The sequence below is a fragment of the Sinohyriopsis cumingii genome, chromosome 14 (genome assembly GCF_028554795.1).
Source record: "Sinohyriopsis cumingii isolate HCF-2022 chromosome 14, ASM2855479v2, whole genome shotgun sequence".
NCBI lineage: Eukaryota > Metazoa > Mollusca > Bivalvia > Unionida > Unionidae > Sinohyriopsis > Sinohyriopsis cumingii.
The window spans coordinates 111,659,238-111,683,512 of NC_142974.1; the positions used below are offsets into that span (position 1 = coordinate 111,659,238).

Genomic DNA, 24,275 nt, shown 5'->3' on the forward strand with positions numbered 1-24,275 from the left:
TCAAAACTGATTATAGAAATAACTTATCTTTTAAACATTATCATATATCTTAGATCTGCAGATTTTTCTAAGATACATACAGTAACAAACATGGAAAACATATTGATAATACTGTAAAATTATTGGGTCTTGAAATGATTAATTGCTTTTTACCCTTCATAAACAATTAAAAAATATTTATCTCGGAGGTGTATGCCTCCAAATTCGATCCAAGTATGTTTTCCTTTTTAATTCAAGCATTTGTCGTCGGCTGTTTTGATGTCATGCGATCATTTTAAGGTTCAACTCCATGTAGGTTTTTGCTGTTCTCAAGTTACTTTCATTGGTTCTTTCCTACAGTTGCTTTCGTCGTCGCTTTTGCTTTTTTCAGCTTCCACTTTTGGACCGCAAATTTCGAACATAAATAAAACATTGAAAGTGAAACAAGGGTGTATTGTAATATATCTGATAAAGTGAAATATGATATGCAATATACTTGGTTAAAGAAACGGTTATTGTTGTGGTTGTTGTGGGGTCTAACGCCATTTTTCAGCACACGATAGGCCAAACATGACGGCCAGTATTAATAGTGGAGAAAGAACCCGGGAAAACCCCCAGGAAAAACAACCGACTCACGAGAAGCTACTGGCAAACTTTCTCACATACCAACATTGACCGAATCTGAGACTAGAACCCACGCATACAGAGGTGAGATGGCAGTGACCCTTAACGGAGAGCGCTTTAGAGCACTGGGCCACTCGGTGCCCCTGGCTAAAGAAACGGATTGTAAGACTCGAAGTGTCAAAAAGAAAATGTCTTCATGAGTTTTATTGCACTGGTCGTTGCTGGTAATCTAGATAAAATTACTTCAGGAAATAGAATATTGAAGATGATTGTTTTTAATAGTTTCGTAGAAGCAGTAATTTTTGCAAATAACGGAATTAAGAGTAAATCATTGGAAACTGTGCAACAATAATACAAATTTAAAGTATTTCCCATTGAAAGACGTAGGAGTATAAATGCATACCGATACTAACTGCATGATAGCAATTAAAATCATACCGAAACATGCTGCCTCGGATGCGGAAGGTCGCGGGTTCATAACCCGGCTGAGACAAATCAATGACATAACAATGGTACTAACAGCTGCATCGCTTGTCGCTCAGCATTAATCGCTTAGTGTTAGAATTGGTCGGCCTGTTGTGAAAATAATATGACTGGTTGGGACATGATGCTACATGGATGTGACATGGTACCCATTGCAAGATATGCAATGACACACTGTAGATATCGTAACGATATGACTAAAATTGTTAAAACTCCCTTAACAAGCTAGGTTACACAGAACGCTTATTTTCTAGGAGATTATACAAATTTCCGACAGTTTTCAATTACTAGATTTTCTGTCATCGAACTTTTCCCATATGTTAGCTTGGTTACCATTGTATATAATAGGTACAAAGTTAGACACAAAACATAACTAGCGTGCCCATATACTAAATGAACCATACCCTATCCCGTGGTTGTATTTTTATCATATCTTTTGATCCACCCAATTTTGTTCCCATTTTTCCTAGTGAAAAATAAATAATAGCAATTTTTAGTTTTAAAAGTGAAAGATATGATTAATTTATAGCAGTTTGTGATTCATGGGAAAAAGTAAAAGGAGTTATTGTAAGAACTGAGTCTTTAAGGCAGAAGAGGATTGACTTGATTGCACATGTTGAACTCAGTATGACATATTCAACATGAAAGATCATGCTGTATTTAATTCAGAACACTGGTATCTTATCGTACCTGCAAGGACATGTGAGCGGTAGTATATAAGGAGAAAGAACCAAACATAAATCCAGCTCGCTCATGGTGTAATGCTAGATCTTACATAATGTTGCACCTCGCTGTCCTTTTGACGGTTATCAGTTACCATGGCACTAATGCCCTGACAAGAGGTGAGTACAGCGGAACGATTGTATGTCTCTCATTTTGTGTGAATATTTGATGGAGAACAAATGGTGAGCCGTCAAGTTTAGATACGGTGTGACTTCAATCGAGGTTTGCGGCGCTTTAGATTATTTGCCCCTGTTGCCTACTTGTTACAATGTTAATATCTGATGCATTATAACAAAAAAGTACGTAATTTAAGACGGTTACTTGTGCAAAAGTATGTAACCGAAACTTCGATTTGTTGGGTCGATTGGTGTTGATGTGTAAAATATCAATTTTTTTAATGAATGTTAAAACATACACATCATAACATAATTAGCTGCGTCATCAAAGAATCTCAGAATAGATTTTGTGCTTTATTAAAGAGAAATTCAATTATTTCAAAGAATTTATGACATGCGGTTAGCATTTGAGAACATTGTCTGGCTGTTCAACACGTTTAATCATCATTTTACCTATTGGTTCTTCGGTTGTCCAATCTGAACAAGACAACATCTAATATTTTGTTTGGGGGTATTTTGAGATTCATTCAAATATCATGGAATGATCGACACAAATTTATATGCACATCTTTGCAAAAAATCGAAGCTTGGTTTCATATTTACTCTAAGCAGCTAAACAATGTAAAAAAAAGTGTTTATCCCTGTCAAATATAATTTGGTAAGTATAATGTTAATGGTATTTGCAGTGGGGAATTACCCATAGATATAATACATTTGAAACTCCCCTGCCTGTTATGGGGATTAAGGTATTTAAAAGAATTATGAAACTAATAACAAGTATATCTAAACAACAACGACGCAGTTACTGTCAAGATGGGAAAATGTTATGAGTGAACATCATAAATATAACAATGGAAATACATCTCTGAAAATGTGTTAAATCACTCACTCTGCGAACTGACGTTACGGGTGAATAGTTTCGACCACAGCAGCATTAAAAGATGTCTCAATGGCACGCCGCAACATCATATTGATTTGGTATTATCCGTTCGTCTATCCGCAAGACTCGCGTGACGAAGACGAATGATATTTATGGCACCTGAATTTAGACATACGTAGATCAGGATGTATATGCAAAGAATATATTAGTACCATTTTAGCATTTATTATTGCCAAGGTTTTTATTCCCCATGTTGTTTCGAATGACTCTGATATAGGCCATCACAATGCAATATATATGTGTGCGTGGGATACGACTCATTCCAATATACAAGTCATATTTAGATACTGCTAGTAATCGTCATCATCCAGTAGCGACATAGTTTTTTTCTTCGACAATATGTGTGGAAAGAAATTCATTGTCTTAATATTGCAAATGTACTTATACTGGACGAAATTCATGTTTAGGGTGAAGACCTTAAAAGCAACATTTGACATTGGGTTGACATTTTAATATACCTACTTATAACCTGATAAGATTTTTAAGCCGTGAAATAATTTTCTTGTTTTGATAATTTTTCAATTTTGTAGACTCCATTGCAAGACTATGTAGAAACCACGTGACCTAGGTGAATTGTATACACAAAAATAAAGCTTCGTGTGCTAGTGTGCATCAGGGGTATTGATGTGATGTGTGGTGTGGTGGCGGTCATAGAGGAGTGCCATCATTCTATTTTTGTTTCAGTTTAGTTTTACTTCTTTGGACTTAAACTTAATTTGCGTTATAGAGATTCTTGCTTAAAAGCAAGTCCATCTACACTAAAAATTGTCAAAGAATTTTCGACCTGTTACATTTTAGTTAAAGAAAATATGAGAGATAAATCCAATTAACGTAATATTAGATTATATATAATATCCATATGTGTCCTTAAGCAGCCAATGGGCAGAGCCAGTATAGCCATGCCAACTCGAGACATTTTTCCATTAAATATTTTGTATTCATTTATTATGTTGTTGTAAAATCAGTTGTGTCTGTTTTGAAACTTTTTCCACCAAATAAGAAGAGAGATTTGATGTTTATAGCGAAAATAGGAAATTGGATCAATGATAGAAACTGTTCAACACTTAGAAAGCATTATATTTATCTAGGTAAACTAAGTTGTATTCATAAAGTGAATTACGTTGGGCCTCGTGTCCAACACGCTTTTTACCATATTTAAGATTTGTTCATGACCATTTCCATGCAGTAGTACATTCAAACGTATACTAGATACGTGATGATTCCTCGTTTATCCGATCGGAAAGCATGTGAACTACGAACTTATTGCTTCACATCCATCTTGACTACGATATATTGTAAGGTCAGAAGCAATGTTATCATCCAGGCAATCTGCTTGTTCAACTCTTTAAACAATTAAAGTTATACTGCATATAAAATAATACTACACAAGAAAAATATAAATGTATGTTGCATGCCACATGCCCAAAGAACAAAGATTGACTCAAAACAAGTATAGGGCGTTTGAGGTAAAATCATACTTTTCGTATTGCATCATGCAATGAAACACCTTATTTGTTGTTGTCAAATTAATACGTACAAGACTTACTGCACACATTACCTTGTATGAGCATTTTCTTGACAGTTTTGTTTTCAAAGAAGCGAGGATCATGTTTGGTGGCATATAATTGTTCAAGACAATTGAGATTACTTGTATGTTTCATACAATAGATCAGTACAGAAGTAAGTCTGAAACACCGTTTATTCTAAGCATTCTCTTTTCTATTCTTCGAAATTAATGCCTAAAGAATTAACATTCTTAAAACTGACTCATCTTTACAGTGACAGTTCAAATTTATTATTTGCTATTATTCCCTTTCCATTACCATGGTACTTTATAGCAGGTTCATTTCCCATTGTCAAAAATTTACGACTTCACTGTGAAACCTTTTCACAGTGCTTTCATTTCCCATTGTCAAAAATTTACGACTTCACTGTGAAACCTTTTCACAGTGCTTTCATTTCGCATTGTCAAAAAGGTTCTACTCCACTGTGAAACATGTTTACAGTGCTTTCATTTCGCGCTGCTGAATGTTGGACAATATTCGTCAAAGTACATGCTGAGAAACAGAATATTTTATCAGATGTTGCTTGCCGATATGTAAATAAACTTAACCGTGGTCGAAATTAAGAGTACGGGTCTCATCTACACGCTCTTTACGTCTAACCTGTGATTGGGTTTATGAGTTGCCGAAAATGGACACGTGTCAGTCACATTAATCAACTAATCATTAGGGGTCATATTTATTATCCAGTAGATATAATTCCTTTTGACCCATGATCTAAAGAATTTTAAATTGGGTTCGTGCCATAGTAGCAAGTCATAAAGATAAGATATATCGCAATATTTAAGTTGTCTTTAGTACAGAGAAATGTGCTCCTTCAAGATATGGGACACTTTATTTTAAGGAAGATATAAATTATGGAATAATTCCACAAATACATTTTCTCTACACTTAAATGTTACACAAATGAATTAGCAACACGCGTTTTATGTCAATATGTTTGTTCTGTGTTTTTTGTTCTTCTTCTTCTGCTTTTGTTCCAATGACAAATTCTACGAATAGCAGGAATTCTGCGTCGTACATGACGAAAAAGCGCGATGACATGGTACATCGTTATAGAGTTATATTTCTATATATTTTTCAATTGTTTCAGCATGCCCGTATAAACCTGCAGATATTGTATTTGTGGTAGACGGCTCAGGCAGCGAGGGACTTCCCAATTTCCAGAAGCAGCTGGCATTCATACAAAACTTCACCGGAGAGTTTGAGATTGGTAAAAATCAAACTCAGGTTTCTCTAGTAACGTTTTCTACTGACGTAACTAATGAATTCAATCTCAACACCTACGCCAGTAAAGCTGATGTACTTGGTGCAATCGGGCGTGCGCACTATCCAAACGGCGAGACATACACACATCTTGCTCTGGATCACGTACGCTTGCACTCTTTGATGCCCCAGTATGGAGCTCGCAACAACGTCAATAAGATAGTCATTGTTCTAACGGACGGAAAATCGAATGAAGAAGCTTTAACTGTGCAAGCGGCTACATTACTGAAACAGAGAAGAGATGTGACTGTCATGGCAATAGGAATAGGTAATGCAGTGGATCCCAGGGAATTGCTTGCAATTGCCTCAAATAAAAATCACACCTTCACTGTTACCAGCTTTGACCTTCTGCAGACAATTCGTCAGGATTTGACGGATACTACATGTCACAGTGAGTATGGACTTAATTTAATGTGTTTTCTTTCAAGTCACGTGTAAGCTTAAATGGTGTCATACGTTTCATTGGGTGCTATATTTAAATGTTTATTTTCTGAGCTAAAACGTCTGAAATAAGTTGCCTTCTATATATCCAGCTGCCGCTATGTAGAAGCAGTCTAGAGCGATGGGTAGGTTCAGTTGATCATTGATAGCGACGTCCACATGAAATCATTGTCTTTCTGTGTTAGAATCTAGCCAAGTTTTTAACTTTGTATTGAATGGGAATGGGAGGAAGGGTCAGTCATTGAAATATAGATATATATTCTGGCATATCTGCGTAAATACAATTGTAATATGTGTTGAAAAGAAACTATATATAGATATCCCTCAAACAAAAAGACAAAATTTGGCGAATGTTACGGTGATATTTAACATTCAGTGTAGAAGCTTTACAACAATACGTTTACTTATTCATCGCCATTAATATGCCATATGTAAATAAACCTCACAATGAATTCAATCTTAATTTTTCAAGCAAATGCATATAATTATGCATATATTTCATTTCGTCCGCTCAAACGTTCTTGTATTATGTTCATACTTGACTGAAGCCGTCAGCATAAGTTACTATCATTTGTGCTAATTTATCGCTGAATCGACGCAAACAATTGAACTATAATATTGAATACTATTTTTTATAAGTTTCTAAAAAGAAACAAAATCAATCAAAAACTTTAAGGGAAGATAAATGCTTATAATTTGTTGCCAGGTAGTATTAGTTTCACTTAATTAGATAACAAATAACTATAGGCTTATACCTTTAACTGTACTTTTAGCTTGCGGCCGAGGTGCAGCAGACATTTTCTTCCTCTTGGACTCCTCTGGAAGTGAGGGCACTGTCAACTTCCGTAAACAATTGGAGTTTGTTAATACTGTAGCCAATGAATTCGACTTCGGACCGGATACAACACAAATGGGACTAGCAACGTTCGCAACCGGCGTATCTCTGGAAATTCCAATCACTCGATATCACACAAAAACGGAATTTATGCAAAATGTTCTGAAGGTTCCGTTTAGGGATGGAGAGTCGAACTTACATTTAGGGTTAGACTTGACCAGATCTCAGCTCTCTGACAATATATTGACCGTTAAATCACACAGATTCGCAATCATTTTGACTGACGGACGATCGCTGGAGCATGAAAGAACTGTCGAAGAGGCTAGGAGACTTCACATGTGAGTGGTTTGAATGTTTACTATTGGTATCTTTAATTCTGGTACTATATAATCACGTGATCCCAAACAGTCAAACGCAGTTATTTAAGTGCACTTGTCCATTAGATGAAGTAACTTAAACATTGAAACGAAAGCTACTATAAATCGCGATTATTTTCAGTCGACTGTAGTAAGATCCGAAGTGACTCGAATGTCTTCGTCTGTAGGAAAACACTTTAGCAATGTATAGAGCATACGCATCGTAAATTGTGCCCAGGAAACATTGAGCGTGTCAGGATTCGGTCGCTATTTAAATTTGTCTCATCAGTAAGTGTCGTAATGTTTGTTCAAAATTCGAATAATGATATTTTATGGCTTGAAACTTAAGCTATTGACTTTTCAGAAATTATTAAGTATCAGAGTATTTGTAATTTGTGCTATCTACTATGAATTTGCTTAAAGCAGCATACATAACGGAGATATGCCAGTTATATATGTGTTTGTGCTTATGTGTGTATGTTTTCGATATAGTTAGATTTTGTTAACATTTGGTTACATGGTCAGGCTTAAGCTACCAATAGTCAAACAAACGCATAATTTCTTCCTTTTCTAATATGTGACAAAGAAACTCTCTGGAAATCTTACTTTGGGATAATGGAAAATGATTCAAAGAATCAGTACACTACTGGGTATCTTAGCAGCAACAACAAGTACACCGAGGAAGAAGCCACATGAAAGAAGAAGAAAAGGATAACTGTTATATACTGTGCCAATGTTAGACGTATATATTACAAGTTTGTTTGCTTCCCTCATTAATCACACACACACACACGCGCATATATATATATATATATATATATATATATATATATATATATATATATATATATATATGTATTGGGAGGGGGTGGGGAAAATGATTGTTTTCGTTGGTAACGGTTATGTTGGGATTTGTTATTTTGTATATATACAGTAATGAAACTCACTTCTTTTAGGAATGGTGTAGAGACATTTGTCATTGGCATTGGAAATGACGTAGATGACATGGAGCTAAGGGATGTAGCCTCTGACAGGAGTCATGTATTCAGAGTTAACACCTTCGATCAACTGGACACCATTCACCAGCAGATTGTCGACAGGATTTGTGCAGGTAGGTCTTTATCTAAACGTATGGATACCAAGTGTAACTTAGCTTTCATATTGGTGCTTTATTACTTTCGTGGAAAGAAAACTATAAAAATCATTCAGCGATAGTGGTGGTGGTGGTGAATGTAATTGTCGTTGATGTTCACCTAGTAGTTTATAGTATGCAATATATGCAGTATGATGACAATTTGCAGATAATTTCAAGAATAAATATAAGTACTAAGAAATGTGTCATACCACGGCTACACAAAAGCCGCTTTCACAATTCCTATGTTAATCTTCAGACTTCCTTTGATTTGCCTTGTCAAAGAAAGATTAATGTAGTTTGTTATGAAAACTATTTCTTTAACGCAACTGCATTATGTTGTATATATTACAAGATGCATGTTCAAGTTCAGGGTCAAGTACTGTTTCTTCTTTTCGTCTTCTTCTTTTCTGAGAAAACAGAAGAGGTAGAGGGGATTTCATATGAATCGTGAGCTAATATTTCTCAAAGTAGATTCAAACGTTTAATACGTATAATTTTATTGTTATTTTCTCATTTTTAATATTTAACACGAAAATTCGTATTTGAGACTTTTAGAGTAAGTTTCGTATCCATGATTATTCCGCTCCGGTGGCCTAGTGGTTAGAGCGTCCGCCTAGGATGCAGGAGGTCGTGGGTTTGATCCCCGGCCGAGTCATACCAAAGACTTACAAAAATGGTCCTAACAGCTGCCTCGCTAGGCGCTTAGCATTAAGAGCTTATTGTTAGGATTGGTGGGCCTGGTGTGAGGATAATGTGACTGGGTGGGATATCATGCTACATGTCTGCGACATGATGCCTCAGTGATAGGCATCATTGTAAACCGCCACACTGCAGACATTGTTAAAGCTACGTAAAAAAATCCTAAACACACACCCACACACAGTATCCACGATCTAAGGTTGACGTTATACGTTTATGCACATTTGTACTGCATAGTTTTTTCTAGCAATGCGTAGTTCCACAAATTGTATAGATTTTATCTCCGCGCGTAATGTATAACTCTGATTTAAATTCGGCCAAATAGTACCAATATGTCTCGAGACAATTCAAAACAAAATTCAAAATGGCAATTTTTATCCCAATTTTCTAAGTAGTTGAATTTAATGCAACATTCCTGGTGTGGACGAGATGGTAACGATAGGAAAAAATAAAGACACAGGAAGTTGTCAGTCTCAATTATTGAACACATGTGGTCTCAGATAACTCGCGAGACTGCTCCATGGCGTTGTTAACAACACTCTAAGAGAAAAAAATTGGATAGATCTAATTTAATGTATAATGGAGGTATTTGTCATTTTAAAACGAACACATTTTAGCATGGTTTCTTCTTACATCATTATTTTCGAGTTAAATAGCGCTTTCTCAATAGATCAATCGACAATCGATTTCTAAACGGAAATGAGAAAATGTGCTATAAAGAACAAGTGGTTGAAGATAATGAAATTGTCGTATTTGCGCTTAAATGGCATGATAGAGAAAAGCATAACCAAGTTAAGCGCTTAAATGGCATGATAGAGAAAGGCAAAACCAAGTTAAGCGCTTAAATGGCATGATAGAGAAAGGCATAACCAAGTTAAGCGCATACTCCAGAATATATAGAATGCAAATCTTTACTTATTTTTAGGGATGGGTTTACGGCAGCGGGACGGGATGCTGGGGGTGGGCGAAGGTGGATAACCAATGAAACTCATCCTCTACACTTATTAGAATTGTGTATGTACTAAATGCAGAAACTGGATTTATTTTTCAGAAAAAACCGTCTTTCCGACAACAAGTAAGTACCAGAGACATCTATATCTCAAGGCATTCCAGCCATTACTAATTTCAAATGTTTACGTCTTTCACATACATATATTAGTGGAATCCATTCATCGGTCCTTGCATACACTTGTAATCTGCATCATATTCGAATATTTCGCAAAATAGAACCAGTGTTGTTACTGAAATGGATATAGTATTATCTTAACTAGTGAAGAACAAAGCGACATTGTCAAAGATTGAGTGCGGGGGAAGGGGAACGAAAATTCGGCCCAAAGTTTGATTCTAGATTCAAGGTTTTAAAATATTTTAACAACGGAAGAAAAATGAACAATGTTTTTGTTGAGAGCAATGTATGCCTGATTCATACATGAATAATTAATTAATATCATTCTGTTTTCGAAGACTTCGGTCACACTTGACCAAACGTTGTCATAATCTTATAATCTCATCGGTGGAAATTAATCCACTCATACTGAGTTATGTTACTGTAAGACATCAGCCCAGATTTATACACCATCAGATGTTTATATGTATCTGATAACTAGTAAATGATAGGCGATTAAACTCAGTATCTACATGAAGGCAAGATCCATACTTTAATTTGTAGCACACACACACACACACACACACACACATATATATATATATATATATATATATATATATATATATATATATATATATATATATATATATATATCCTTAGTTATTAATGCTATGATATGATTTGAAAGCGTACTTTATTCAATTTATACATAGCGAAACGTGTACGGGCTGAAAGGTTATTAACGCTTTTTTTAATTATACAAGCTTTCTAGCGACGATAAGAGGAAAAACAACTATGTTGTTGCACCGCGAAGCAGCACTTTAAGGTGAACACAATGCACTGTATTTGGTGGTGCAGGCCCTATATTTAACTTTCCTCACCACAATGGCAATGGGTTTAACGTTGCAGTAACGACGGTTCTGTTGTTCGAACTGACACCACAGAGCATGCGAACATTTATGGTGAATTTATTATGATATTTTTTATGGCTTTTTCGCGTTTGTCTGCTCTTGCGCTGGGTATTATTTAAGTTGCTTCAATCTTATCGATAACGACTCAATCATTCCTTTTGGGTGTTCAATCCTATCAGTTCTTTTCAAGGCGTGTATGATTTATATTCGATGATAAGCAACATGAAATATTCCTTTTACATTAACTTTAATTACATGCTCATTTTTTCCTTGTTAACTTTACATTGTCAGAATCGTGCATTATGTTTCCATCCTGCACGTCTTCACATTTACGACACGTGTCTCTAAAAACACTATAGTGTTTTAGGAACTACTTTTGATTGTGCCTTCATCTAGAAGATACTTTCGTCCATTTCAAAGACGAGATATTACAGTTAACAATGTGAGTAAATTCACTGAGTCAAAAAAGCAACTTTCAGCCAAGCAAACAAATGAATATGGTATTTGTAATGTCCACATCAAACGTGAGACACGGATAACTGAAAATACTATTCTGATCATAGCTTTTCGCAACTAGAATGATTGGGACAATGACCAGTGTTCGTTAGGGTCAATAAAGTAGCATAGAAAAACATACGGAGTCCAAGGGCTATCGCATGTCTATCAGAGACATGCCATTTTACAAGTCAGTCAAAAACGACATTTGAGACAAAAATGCAGTTGAAGGCTTCAGTAGACATATGAGCATCAGAGCCAATAAGACAAGACGACGAAGTCTTATTTTAGCTGGCTAAACGAACTATCAGCAGCAGCTACGCTGCCATTCTCCCTGTTTAACCTTTCTAATGCAATGTTTTGGATATAGACCTATATTAGGCTGGCGTTAGAAGTCATACATGTCATGTACCTAGCTTGGATCCCTGCAACAAAGAGCGTGCAACGGACAGGGTATAAAAATATGCTTTCTGGTTCTGACAATAAGAATGGCAATAGAGTAACTTATTTTTGCATTAAAATGCTTCGAAACGTACTTTCTTAGCTCTTCTTATCAGAAGTACATGCCTCACGTCATTGGTTCCAAAACTCGATACACTCCGCGAATTTATACTGTGATTACAGCTACATGCTCCAACAAATCGCATTCTTCTTACTGCACTCAAGACGAAATGAATGTGTGATTCAATCGCTTATCTTTTATATAATTTAAATTTAAAGAATTAATATTTTCCCCACATCATGATCCTAAACAAGCTATGACAGAACAGAAACAGAGAAGTGGATGTTTATATGCGGATTCCCTCGATTGCTCAAATCACTTATCTTTGTACGGAATTGACTAAGTGATAGATCTGTTCATCTGGAGCAGAAACGAAAAACGGATTTGCATCGACAGAAAATTAAAATCCATCCATTCCAGACCAGGTGAAAAGGTAGTTCCAATGCGCATTCATTCACAATGAGACTTTAAATATCAATTTTAAGTGGACCAAAACGAAATTTGTTTAGAATGAATGCCGAACGCCAGAACGAAGTTCAATGCGCGGTTCAACGTGTACATGAATATTTGTATTATGTATTAATGAATATTTTGCTGTTTATTTATTTTGGAATAAAGAATACATTAAGTTACTTACAGTATATTATTTTATTACTATATTTTATTATTAAGCCTCATGGAATACCACAAAAAGAGTATATAATAAAATGTTACTGCATTTGTGTGAAAAATATAAACCTGTTGTGCTTTTTTTCTTCGGACTAATACTGCACTCGTTAGGTCGTTCAGTATTACTCAGTAAAAATCGTTCATATTTTCCCATAATAACGTAGTAAAGTAACTATAAATCTTGAAACGCCGTCGATACGTGGTCCAAGACTGAGTTAAGCTTTGTTACTGCAATAACACGAATTTCATCATCTATTCATCTTTTGCCACAAAACACACTGAGGTAGGGTTGTAAACAATCGCAGGACGTTTGATATATTTCACACACACTGACAATAGTCACATTAATGGGGATGGCAACGACGTTGATCATTATTCAAAACCCTGAAATGCTATGGATAGATAGGCACCAACAGGCGCAACGTCGATATCATCTCTCTGTCTCTGTCTCTTTCTCATACTGTTTGTGCGGTAAAGCGTCTCAGAGTCTCTGGCCACGAGTAATATGTGGCTTGGCTTGTTATCTTGTTGCGTTTTCTCAATATCTATGCTATTCCATTTATCCATCTTTTTTCTTGGTCTTCCTTTTCTTTTAAAACGTGAATTTGTAATGTTTTAGGCTTGAATTGTGGCTTACTGGCGGTTCATTCTTTCATTCTAATGAAGTGAACAAAACATTTGTGTTTCAATGTGGTCTATTACAGGTGTTGCTGTTGCCATTTCTCTGACTGCCTCGTTCCTTATCCGATCCTTTTTGGTCGACATAGTTAAACATACGAAATGAGTGTTGGTAATTATTTAAGAAAAGGTGTGACCGCTCGTCAATTTTGGGACGTAGTTTTTCTTCAATTTTGATGACATTGTTCCGTCGGATCTCTTGTTAGTCTTGGAGCTTAAGGTACAGCGGTGAGTGGTCCGTTATAGCTTGTCTTCAAGAAGCGCAATATGAAATTTAATTAGTTCGTGTCCTTGGTTACATATTCCTCAACGTTAACCGATCGCCTTTGCTACAGATAATACTGCGGTGGAATCAACGAAGCTGACAGATTCCCTGATGTCACCATATGCTAAAAGAGTAGTATTGTTAAGGGACAATGCAGTATCGTGCGATCTTTCATTTGTGTCGAGTTTTTGGTAAACTAATGTGATACGGGGGAAAGGGTTACTTTAGAAAACTTAACAGAAAAATACAAAAATGAAACCATTTGTCTGGAGTTATCGATATCAGCGATTGAGAGTTTTACATGTGCCGGCGAAAATGTAACTGGTATGAGAGTTCTATGTTCATTTTAGCAGCAATGCCACCACATCAGTAGTAAGGCTTGGTTTTTGTTAACGTATCTGATACAATTCATAACAGTTGACCACAAGATGGTCTGGTGTGCTCTGGGTGCTACCAGTGATGTCTGTCTTCCTAGTTTAACTTATCATTCCCAGTGTGAACGGGAAATTGTTATCCTATTGTAGCGCAGATAATCCTTCGACAGTAGTTTGTCTTCATTTTCGAAGTCATGATTTTTTTTTTTTTTTTTTTTTTTAACCTTCCTCTCATTATCAGCGTAATGTTATCGGCAGGATTCGCCGGCCCCAATATTAAGTGTTCTGTGTCTGGTCGTTCTACACGAAAGCTGGATCTAATTATCGCACTCATAAGGCCCAAGCCCAAGTGGATGACGTTCTAAGTAGCTGAAAATCCCTTTCTGCGAGTTGCTCCTGGTTCCATAAACATTGCGGCCATTGTATTGTGATACCGGACTACCCCATTAACGAGAGATTCGTTCACCTTTCGCCACCTTTCGCCACCTCGCCTCCCATGATTGATAACGACGTCAATCCGGTCGTCCGGGACAGTAATAAAATCGGTATCGTCGTCGAGTTCAACATCACCGGTGATATAATCCGTAAGCGCTTACCGTGATGGTTTTGATGACAGATGTGAGTATGCTGGGTATTAAGTAGACAATATTCTCCTTTCAAAACTGATCAATGTTGTTGTCTGGCACGCACTGACCTACAACGTCTATGGAGACTAAAGATGATTACCGACTAATCGAAATCCATCGGCTACAAGAAACCCGCAATTTCAAACGGATAAAGCCCGCAACGCTAGTACACACAGCCTGGTTACAGCATCAAATGAAACGTTTTGGATTGACCTGTAGTCCTTCAACATGATGCTTCTCATCGTTTCGGCGGCCTTTTGATGTTCTCGAGTAGATATCATTGACGACAATATTTTTAATACATCCCATAGACACGCTAACTGAACCAGCGTGATGTTGCCAGTAGCTGTGTTGGTTTGGTATGAAGTTGAAACATGTCCGCGCCCCTGTTTTGCAAGTCCTCTGTGGCATCCAAGAAGACGGTCAGGTTCTTTGGAGTCTGCGCTAATTTAGGACGCTGCTTCCTAGGCAGTCAGATGCTCGTATACAACAATTGTATCTACGTAATGTTCCATTTATACAATTTGAATAAGTTTGAGCTTCGTCAATATTTTGTTATCAACTGCTATTTTAAACTACATGACATAAAAAAAGAAAAGTAAATGCTGCAGAACATATGAACTTATCACATTTTTATCGATGAAAGGCGTTTATTTTATTTTGACACAATTTTAAATATTTATTTTGACACAATGTTAAAGGTAATTCGTTTGCATGAGTCTGCAACAATCCTCCCATGCGCATTTATCAATTTCTAAAATGCTTCGAAAATATTACGTATGGTAGCTAGCTAATATACATGTATATTATAAGTAATAGTGCGTAGTTTTTTGAATATTTATTTGTACTGGAAGAAATGACTCCAACGATTTTGCTAGTATTGTGGGTATTGAACTGTATTTGAGGGTTATTCAGATTGTGATTGCAGCAGAATACATAGACGAATAGTATTTTATTATACTTTATTACATTCCTTTCATTTAATGTGTTATACTTTCAGTGGCTCCTACGACCCCTAAACCTACGACGCACACTACGACCCCTAAACCTACAACGCACACAACTATGGGAACAACAACAACAACAAAACCAGGTAAATGTCATGTGTATCAAACAGCTCTCTCTCTCTCTTTCTCTCTCTCTCTCTCTCTCGTGGATTACTATAAGTGTGACGTTTAAATTATTCAAACTCGTTTGTCATGGTCCAATTAATTTGTTATTTAAAGGTATCATTTTAAACTTTGCAAAGGATTAGGATGCTGATTCTTCTAGTGCATTTTTATCTTATAATAACTTTTAGGGAAGACCTTCAACGAGATTTGAAATCGAGTTATATAGTATATATTTAAGATAAAGCTGTCTCAGTGTTACAGTTTTGAATATATAATATTTTCCTATTGGTTTTGACTATGTGAAATACCAGTGCAACACCAGTGCAATGTTATGCTCAGTATTTATAAATTTGTGACACCTTATATGTATCACCTGTTTTGAATAGTCTGTCTTTTTGTCTAGTGACCAAATCAATCAAACATTCTACAAGATCATTTTGATGTGAATGGCATTTTGCTTACAGTAGAAGCATTTAAATTATGTCTGCAACCATTTTCTTTTTCTCAGACAAAATATATATGTTCCCAAACATAATAGCATAACTTCTATTTATGGTGCACGATCCTTTCCTGTTTAATAACCTAGATCTGCAGTTGATCGCTATTTGACTTCAAAATTTTGAAGTTCCACGGTATCCGAAGGATAGCCATTTTTATAAGTATAATATCTGTCTATCCGTGCGTCTTTCTATATTGGTTCTAATGTTGGAGATACATAAGTAAGTTCCTGTCTGTCTGAATATAAATCATGATAGTGAACGTATTTGTCCTAATCTGCTCGTTTAGTATGTTGTTCTTGCCGTGGTAATTAGAGCACCTTTAGTTAGATATATTGATACTTGTCGCCTGTTACCAGCCGTTAAACAATGAAATCATTGACTATGAACTGTTTGTCCGTAGCAATTATATGGAAGCACTGGGGGTCAGAGAAGACTCATGCGGGCATACGAGTAATTCTGTGTTAAAACGGTCTATAGGCTTAACATGCGTGATACTTTAAAGGGTCAAACCTGTATATAGGGTCAAATGGTAACAGTGTTACAAATTGCTAACTCAACTACAGTGTCATAGTAACAGTGTTCGAGTTGACCTCTACAAATGTACGCATGGGAAGTCTTTTGTTAAACATGTCCGTAGGTTTGACATCGCTGGGAGGATCGAAAGGGTCAAAAGTAATTATGGGGAGAATGGGGTCAAAATGATTGGGAGGGAGGGGGGGATGAGACTGGCAATGTGAATAAGACAACACTAACATGCACACCAGACAGGCCATATATCACCCTCCTTTTTATTATTATCCAAACTGTATATGGGTTTACGGGAATTTAACACCAGATAATTGTTTACTGAATTTAACGGTGTTATATAGTATATATATATATATATATATATATATATATATATATATATATATATATATATATATATATATATGCCATGTTAATTGCTCGTAGACTTCAACAAAGTTTCGACTCTTCGAAGCTCAACATCTTCGACACTTTTCCACTGTGTTAAATTCAGTAACAATTACTTTGTCTTCATTTCCTGTAGACACCTATACATTTTACATAGTAATCAAAAAGCGAGTGTTGCATTATCCATGTAGTGTGCATGTGCGTGCTTCTTTGCCCTATTCCCATTACTCTTATTGTTTATCCCCATAACCCTTTGGAACAAATCAACACTTTTGACCCTAAAATCATTTTGTCTGTTTAAACCCTTGTGTCCCTCTGTACGCTTTTAACCCGATAAACACGTTTGACTTCGCATATTCAGCCCATGGACACATTTAACACAGGATTTCCCATATGTACGCCTACTGAGGTCGACTACAACACTATTATTAAGTGACTTCAGTTTATGTCAGCCACTTTTAAAACTTATCATATGACCGTATACACACTTTGACGTTATAGAGTTCCCCGCATGCTAAGTCTATGGGCCACTTTAACACAGGAGTTCTCGTGCGACTGCCAAGAGTCTTTTTTGACCCCCAGAGCTCATATGAAGCTAATATCGGCAAACTTATATTGCGAAACTCATTGTATAACTCAACACACACTCCTGGTGTCAGCACAAACACGCCTCTTGAGTCAAAATAAACACATGCGTCTGTCCAAAGCTTCATCGATGAAAATAAACCTGGGTTTTAAAGTTCAATCGATCGGATATAATTGCGGTACTTAGGCACAGTTTTATTTTTTTAAAAATTTAATTCTTTAATGATTTATTTATTTATTTATTTATTTATTTATTCTCTGCACCATAGTATCGATATACTGTTTAACAGTCGTTGATACAGTATTATGCTGAATTATGTTAGTTAACTTGTCATTATCGCGGTCGAATTTTTTTCAACCTATTATTTACCTATTTTGCCCACCTCACCCCCTTCTTGATGTGCTTATCTACCTTCCACTGACCCACTTTATAGGCGTGCTTTTTGAGCTTCAATTGCTTTTTATCTAAAAGTTCACAAAACTTACTCTAATGCACAATCAAATAATTTTCATCATTTAAGACAACAGGGAAGTGTGCAAAATTAGTATTTGTTATAAAATGTAAACATTATCGTCGTAAAATAATAATAATAATAATAATAATAATAATAATTATTATTATTATTATTATTATTATTATTATTATTATTATTAACAGCTTGTGGTCCTAAGGTAGCCGATATTTTATTCGTTCTTGACTCATCCGACAGCGAAGGACCGGAAAATTTTAAGAAAATCCTGGACTTTGTCTACAACTTTGCCCGTCAATTTGCCATAGGTGTGAGCAACGTCCTCTTCAGCCTGATAACGTATTCCTCCACGGTGAATGTCCGATTCTACTTCAATACTTACACGTCCAGAAATAATGTCCTGAATGCCATCCAGAATATCAGCTACATTGGACAGGGAACTAACACTTCCGACGCGCTCCATGTAGCTCGGACAGAGATATTCCAAACTCAGCATGGTTCACGACCAAATGCCACAAACATTGTAATAGTAATTACAGACGGACGTTCGGTGAATCCTAACGCTACACTAGCAGAGGCAGCTCTGCTGAAGAAAACAGCAGACGTGTTCAGCATCGGAATTGGTCCTGAAGTGGATCAGCACGAACTAAGTGCCATCGCCAGCAAACCCAGCTACGTGATGCAGGTCAACAGTTTTGAGTTGCTACACACGATTCAAGACAAGATCACAGAGGCAGCATGCTCTGGACGGACCTGAACAAAATAGTTTCCATATCAAAACTGGGTTTTGTTTCCACTTTATTCATAATGGTTTATAAGTAACTGGAAAATAAAGAAGGAAATGAAATTAAAATCAGTGGAATAATGTCATTGTTATTTAAAGACACTAGAAATGGATACAATGTATAGGTGGTTTCTTGAGAGATATCTAAAGGAAAAAACATTAGAAACAATTGCATGAAGATTAGCTTTATCGAATGAAAATAATACTCGCAGTAATAAAAATAATCATAAAATCTAAAGCAACTGTTAAAAGCATTATTTGCACAGACTGAGCTGATATTGAATTGAAACAGGGGTATATACTTGCCCGAGCGGCTGTTAAACCCTGGCGCGATTCTCGCTAGAAGTCATAATTTTACCCCAACTTTCCAAAGACTTCCATAAAATTTCAGTTGTAAATTAGAAAGCCCGACGTGTTCATGATATACCTAAATGTTACTCTAAATAATGTAAGACCACATATAAAACAACCTACCAAATATCTATCAACCGCACATCTGCAGGGCTTATCTTCATCATGTTTCCAAACAGCCAACCGTTCACACCTTAGAAAATGTACGAGTATCCCATAACACTGGGAACTATTTTAAATCCGCCACCTTAGGCCAGTCAATATATGCTTTCCAGGCACATTTCACCAAAATAACTGCACCACATTTGCCCCCATGGCGACATAAACGGTATCTGCTAAGTCCCTTCTTATTTATTCCTTTGTGTAATTTACCGATTTCATACCGTAAATACTGCCACTGCAGTCCACCACCAATGTACACAACTAGATTTTAATATGGACTATCTTACTCCAGGCCAGGGACATTCATTTGGTTTTGTCCTGAATTCACTACTAGTGAATCATGGCATCATGGAAACTCACTAACACTTCACTTCGTGACGTTTGCTCCTAATAATTGGCTAAGTATTTCGGACTAGCAATATTTCCATTGCGCCTTATTCCAATAATCACACAAGTAATCGCACAAATCTAAGAATTCCTTAAAACGGGACGCTATAACTAAATGCGCATATTCCATATTTATTACATTATAAATGCACATTTATATCTATCCTCAAAACAGTAGTATTAAGAATGACAGTTCAGGAAGAATATGGAACAATTGACCATCATTTCCAGTTTATTCTGTTTTTAGCACAGAATCTCTATATCTTCGATATTCTACCTCGTTTAGCCTCTGTAGATCACAGTTCCATAGTTAGCTTTTACGTAGCTGTTACAATATAAATAATGCCTTTCACATCCCGTATTGAATGAGGGAGCAAGAAGGTCCACTGTTCTCTACTATATTAGAAAAAAAAACGATAACTTCGCAAGTCAGTGTGTGTACTTGTGTTCGTACAGATGTACAGAGATGATACAAGTGTCCTACTATTAAATAGATTGAACCCTGTAATTCCTCGATAGGTATAAAACAGATGTTATTTCAGCAATTCGATCAAGAAGTAAGACTTCCATAGCAAACAAATAGTGTAACAGCTGCATTCTTGCTCATTGTGCTCTTTTCTGCAATAAGGTCAAATTCAGTAACGAATTTCATGCCGTCTTTCAAGTTGCAAATATTGACAATTTAAGTCTGTTTTAGTTTCAATGATGTAGTGTGCTAGTCTGAGAGCCACTTGAAGCAAATGCAATGGTTTCCATATGCTACGTTTATCAGACATTATGTGGTTATAAAGCTCATCAACAAATGATGAAGTGTACAACATATTTGACGAACTGATTCATATCCTTTTCATATTGCAATAATTTTATATATTATTGTTCATTTACTTTCCTGATACGGTTGTGCTATGTGACTCTATTCTGTATAGGTAGGCAAAGCGTGATATCTGTAACATATCTTAAATAAATTTACATAAAATGACAGATGTCGTTATGGCTCATCGATTTCTAGGTCAATATAAAAATATTTTTTGAAGTAAGCTAGTTGAAAAATAATAAATTTAAAGGTTTCATTCCTCTAGAAATAGTCATGTAAAGTTTTGCAAGCACAACGGTTGTTCTGTTTTATTTGTTTGTCTTGTCTATGTATTGTATTTACCTTTGAAAAAGACTCATTAAGAGTCGAAAGCCCTCAGGCTAGTTATATACTAGTTTTGTTTTACTGTGTTGGTTCTAGACCGCTTTGAGTTGTATTAGAGATGTACTTGTGGTATAGCAAAGAGTGTTATCACTTGAGTGTGGATCGACTGGGCTCGAATGAGGAGTTTCGAAGTCCATTACTGGAATTAAGAGGGGGATGCTAAGGAGTGGTTGAAGCGTACGAAGGATGTCATAGCCTATGCAAACAAGGATTTGAGTTACGTACGTGAGATGATATATTGTGAGAAGATCGTTGACGAGCACGAGAACGAGGAGTGGTTGAGACGTAGTTATATTTAACATCGTCCGATACAACGGTACAGTCAGCAGTATTACACAAAATATAAACTGAATCGCTGAAAACTGACCTAAGTTTACACACCTCGGAAAAGAATTATGCATCAAAGCATATTTGCTAAAAAAGGGAATTTATCCCTAAAAAATCATCGATGGATCTTCACGCTTCAAGAAAACTTCGTTTCCCTCCCAAGACGCATTTTTCTTCTAATCTCCACCTATCAGGGTTCAACGACCAATAAACGAACAATATATGGAACGAATTCGGATGTAAAACTCTCGGAGACTATCACGAACTCTGACACAAGAAGGAAGTGCTCCTACTAGCGGATCTCTTCGGTCATTTCAGACACATGTTCTTGAATCACTATCCAACTCGATCCCCTCTGGTATGTCTCCTCAACGGAACTCTTCTGGGACACCCTTCTCAAACAATCCGGAGTGACCTTAGAACTCTTCACCGATGCAGACGTGTTCATGTCCATCAACCAGATGGTACGCGGACGAATCTCCGTCATCAGAAGAAAACAAAATACACCGTCGTTATTCACAAATACATGGAATATCTACGATCCAACAAAACCACACGTATAAATCAACTATTTCGATACGGACAACCTCTAGGGATGAGCCATGTCACAACCCCTTCCCATAGGTTATATTCGCTGGATCACCGAAGAGCAGTTCCTCAAGGAAAGATAAGCAGGATGCCACAACGACTGGGGATATTTCTTGGATGTCTATCTCAGGTATCCACCACCTATCCACGACGTTCATAACGACTATCTATTCTGCGACGAACAAATTCTTGTCACCCACTCAATGCTCTCTCCACAAAAACGTCAACAGAAAAGGAGGTTCGGACTCAAAGCTGCCAAAGTGAAGAAACTGGTACCCAATTTCGAGACAAAACACACTATGAAATGCATCATCGGCTGCACGAACAAGCTCTCCACATGGACGTGTGAACGACAAAGATCATCGGGCCCTCAAGTTTTATCTATCTCTGATGGATTTCGATAAAGACTTCTTCAAACTCTTGAACAACAGCTCGAGATCGTCAATCACTAAGAAGGAGGAGATGCCTTTGTCAGCATGGAAATTTTGGACAAAGAACTCGTCGCGATCGAATCTAGAAAAACCCATCTCAAGTTGGACAAACCTATCTACGTTTTTGTACTTGTTGTTGTAAGGTTTATCGCCATTTTTCAGCACACGATAAGTTATACATGGCGGCAGTATTAATGGTGGAGGACGAACCCGGGAAATCCCCGGAAAGAAACACCGACCCTCGAGAAGCTACTGGCAAGCTTTCTCACATACCCACATTGGCTGAATCCGAGACTCGAACGCACGTAGACACCAATACGGCGATAAAGCCAAGCTGCTCATGACCGATCCTGACTCGCTCGTGTACTAAATTTACGCCGACAACGTCTACGCAGATCTGTATTAACTCCGAGAACTCTTCGATCTCAGCGATTATCAACAAGACCATCCATTCCACTACGACGACAATAACAATGTGCTAAGAAAGTTCAAAGACGAAACTCATGGCGTAACCATATCGGAATTTATCGCACTTCGAGTCAAAATATACTGCATCATCTATAACGACGGCACCGTCATGAAAAATGCCAAAGAGTCAAAAAAAAAAAAAAAAAAAAACATGCCGCCGCCAAAATAGCCACACATCAGCATTACAAGCAAGCACACCATGGTGACATGCAGGACATACGCTACTAATTCAGCTCCAATACTAAACATGTGGAAACACCATCATATTCCAAATTTAACAACTGTTCCAAATGAATCATGTGCTACTTTCATTATTGAGTAATCCTGAGTCAAGCCTGTAAGAATGCTAAAATTGCATCACTAGAAATCTGTCTTTTTTAAAAATTACATATAGGATAAGCTCTCAAAAGATACTTTTACTAAAATTTTAGTTTTCATTATTAACCATTATGGACCACCAAACCCGTAAATACTCTATTATTTCTTCACCCATTTCTAGACTGGTTCACAGTTCTTCCGTATAATTAGTACCATGTGTCCTGCATTACTACTCTATGAGAATTTTCCTATCACAGTAAAACCAAATTATCTACAACGATCATAAAAAAGATTATTCTCCTCTATTGATAAACGATACTCTACTGACGACATTCATGCACTCGTGCATGGACACAGTATCACGAGATAAACCACGGAGAGCCAAAAGTTGCCCACAATCCCTATGGCATAAAGTGGTCCAAAAAACATTTCCCACTCCTGGAAAAGTGGTACGAACCACGGCTGATGGTCCAGAACACTCATTACCAAAAGTGGTCCAGAAACCCCATGGCAAAATGTGATAAAGAATCCCCATTTCTCAGTAGTATAGATTTATGGGGGCTCATCCTTGACCACTATTTTATCATGTAATGATAAATGTGGTCCAGAACCTTCATTTTTTCTATACTACTGATGGAACTATTCTGCGCTGAGGTACACATGTTCAGGTCTGCAATATGCAGTCATGCTACGGTTTTACAGTTTTTAGCTATCTTTGAAATAGTATCACCAGACATATGCGCAAACAATAAAGTACAAAATCATTTAAGTGCAAAAGGTTCTGAGTAACACCTGGGGGATAGCAGCAAGAAACATAAACAAAATAAACATTCTTTCCTTTCCCAATGGTGACGTACCATTTCCTCAATATAGTTATCGGGTTAAAGTGTTT

General features: G+C 36.6%; 1 protein-coding gene across 1 annotated transcript; it reads left to right on the forward strand.

The window, feature by feature from the left end:
• The first annotated feature begins 1,770 nt into the window (after nt 1–1,770).
• LOC149784606 (matrilin-1-like) lies at nt 1,771–19,225 on the forward strand. The gene is made up of 7 exons (XM_089932659.1): nt 1,771–1,928; nt 5,521–6,084; nt 6,908–7,307; nt 8,282–8,436; nt 10,211–10,234; nt 15,788–15,880; nt 18,558–19,225. Exons 1-7 carry the CDS (start codon nt 1,865–1,867, stop codon nt 19,124–19,126), a joined length of 1,869 nt encoding a protein of 622 aa, XP_089788785.1. The 5' UTR covers nt 1,771–1,864; the 3' UTR covers nt 19,127–19,225.
• The last annotated feature ends 5,050 nt before the right edge of the window (nt 19,226–24,275 follow it).

Excerpts from the sequence above, each read along its gene's own strand:
- LOC149784606 (XM_089932659.1), top strand. The coding sequence starts at position 1,865 with ATGTTGCACCTCGCTGTCCTTTTGACGGTTATCAGTTACCATGGCACT. Across the intron at positions 1,929-5,520 it reads CACTAATGCCCTGACAAGAG|CATGCCCGTATAAACCTGCA; the intron begins GTGAGTACAGCG and ends CAATTGTTTCAG. Across the intron at positions 7,308-8,281 it reads GAGGCTAGGAGACTTCACAT|GAATGGTGTAGAGACATTTG; the intron begins GTGAGTGGTTTG and ends CACTTCTTTTAG.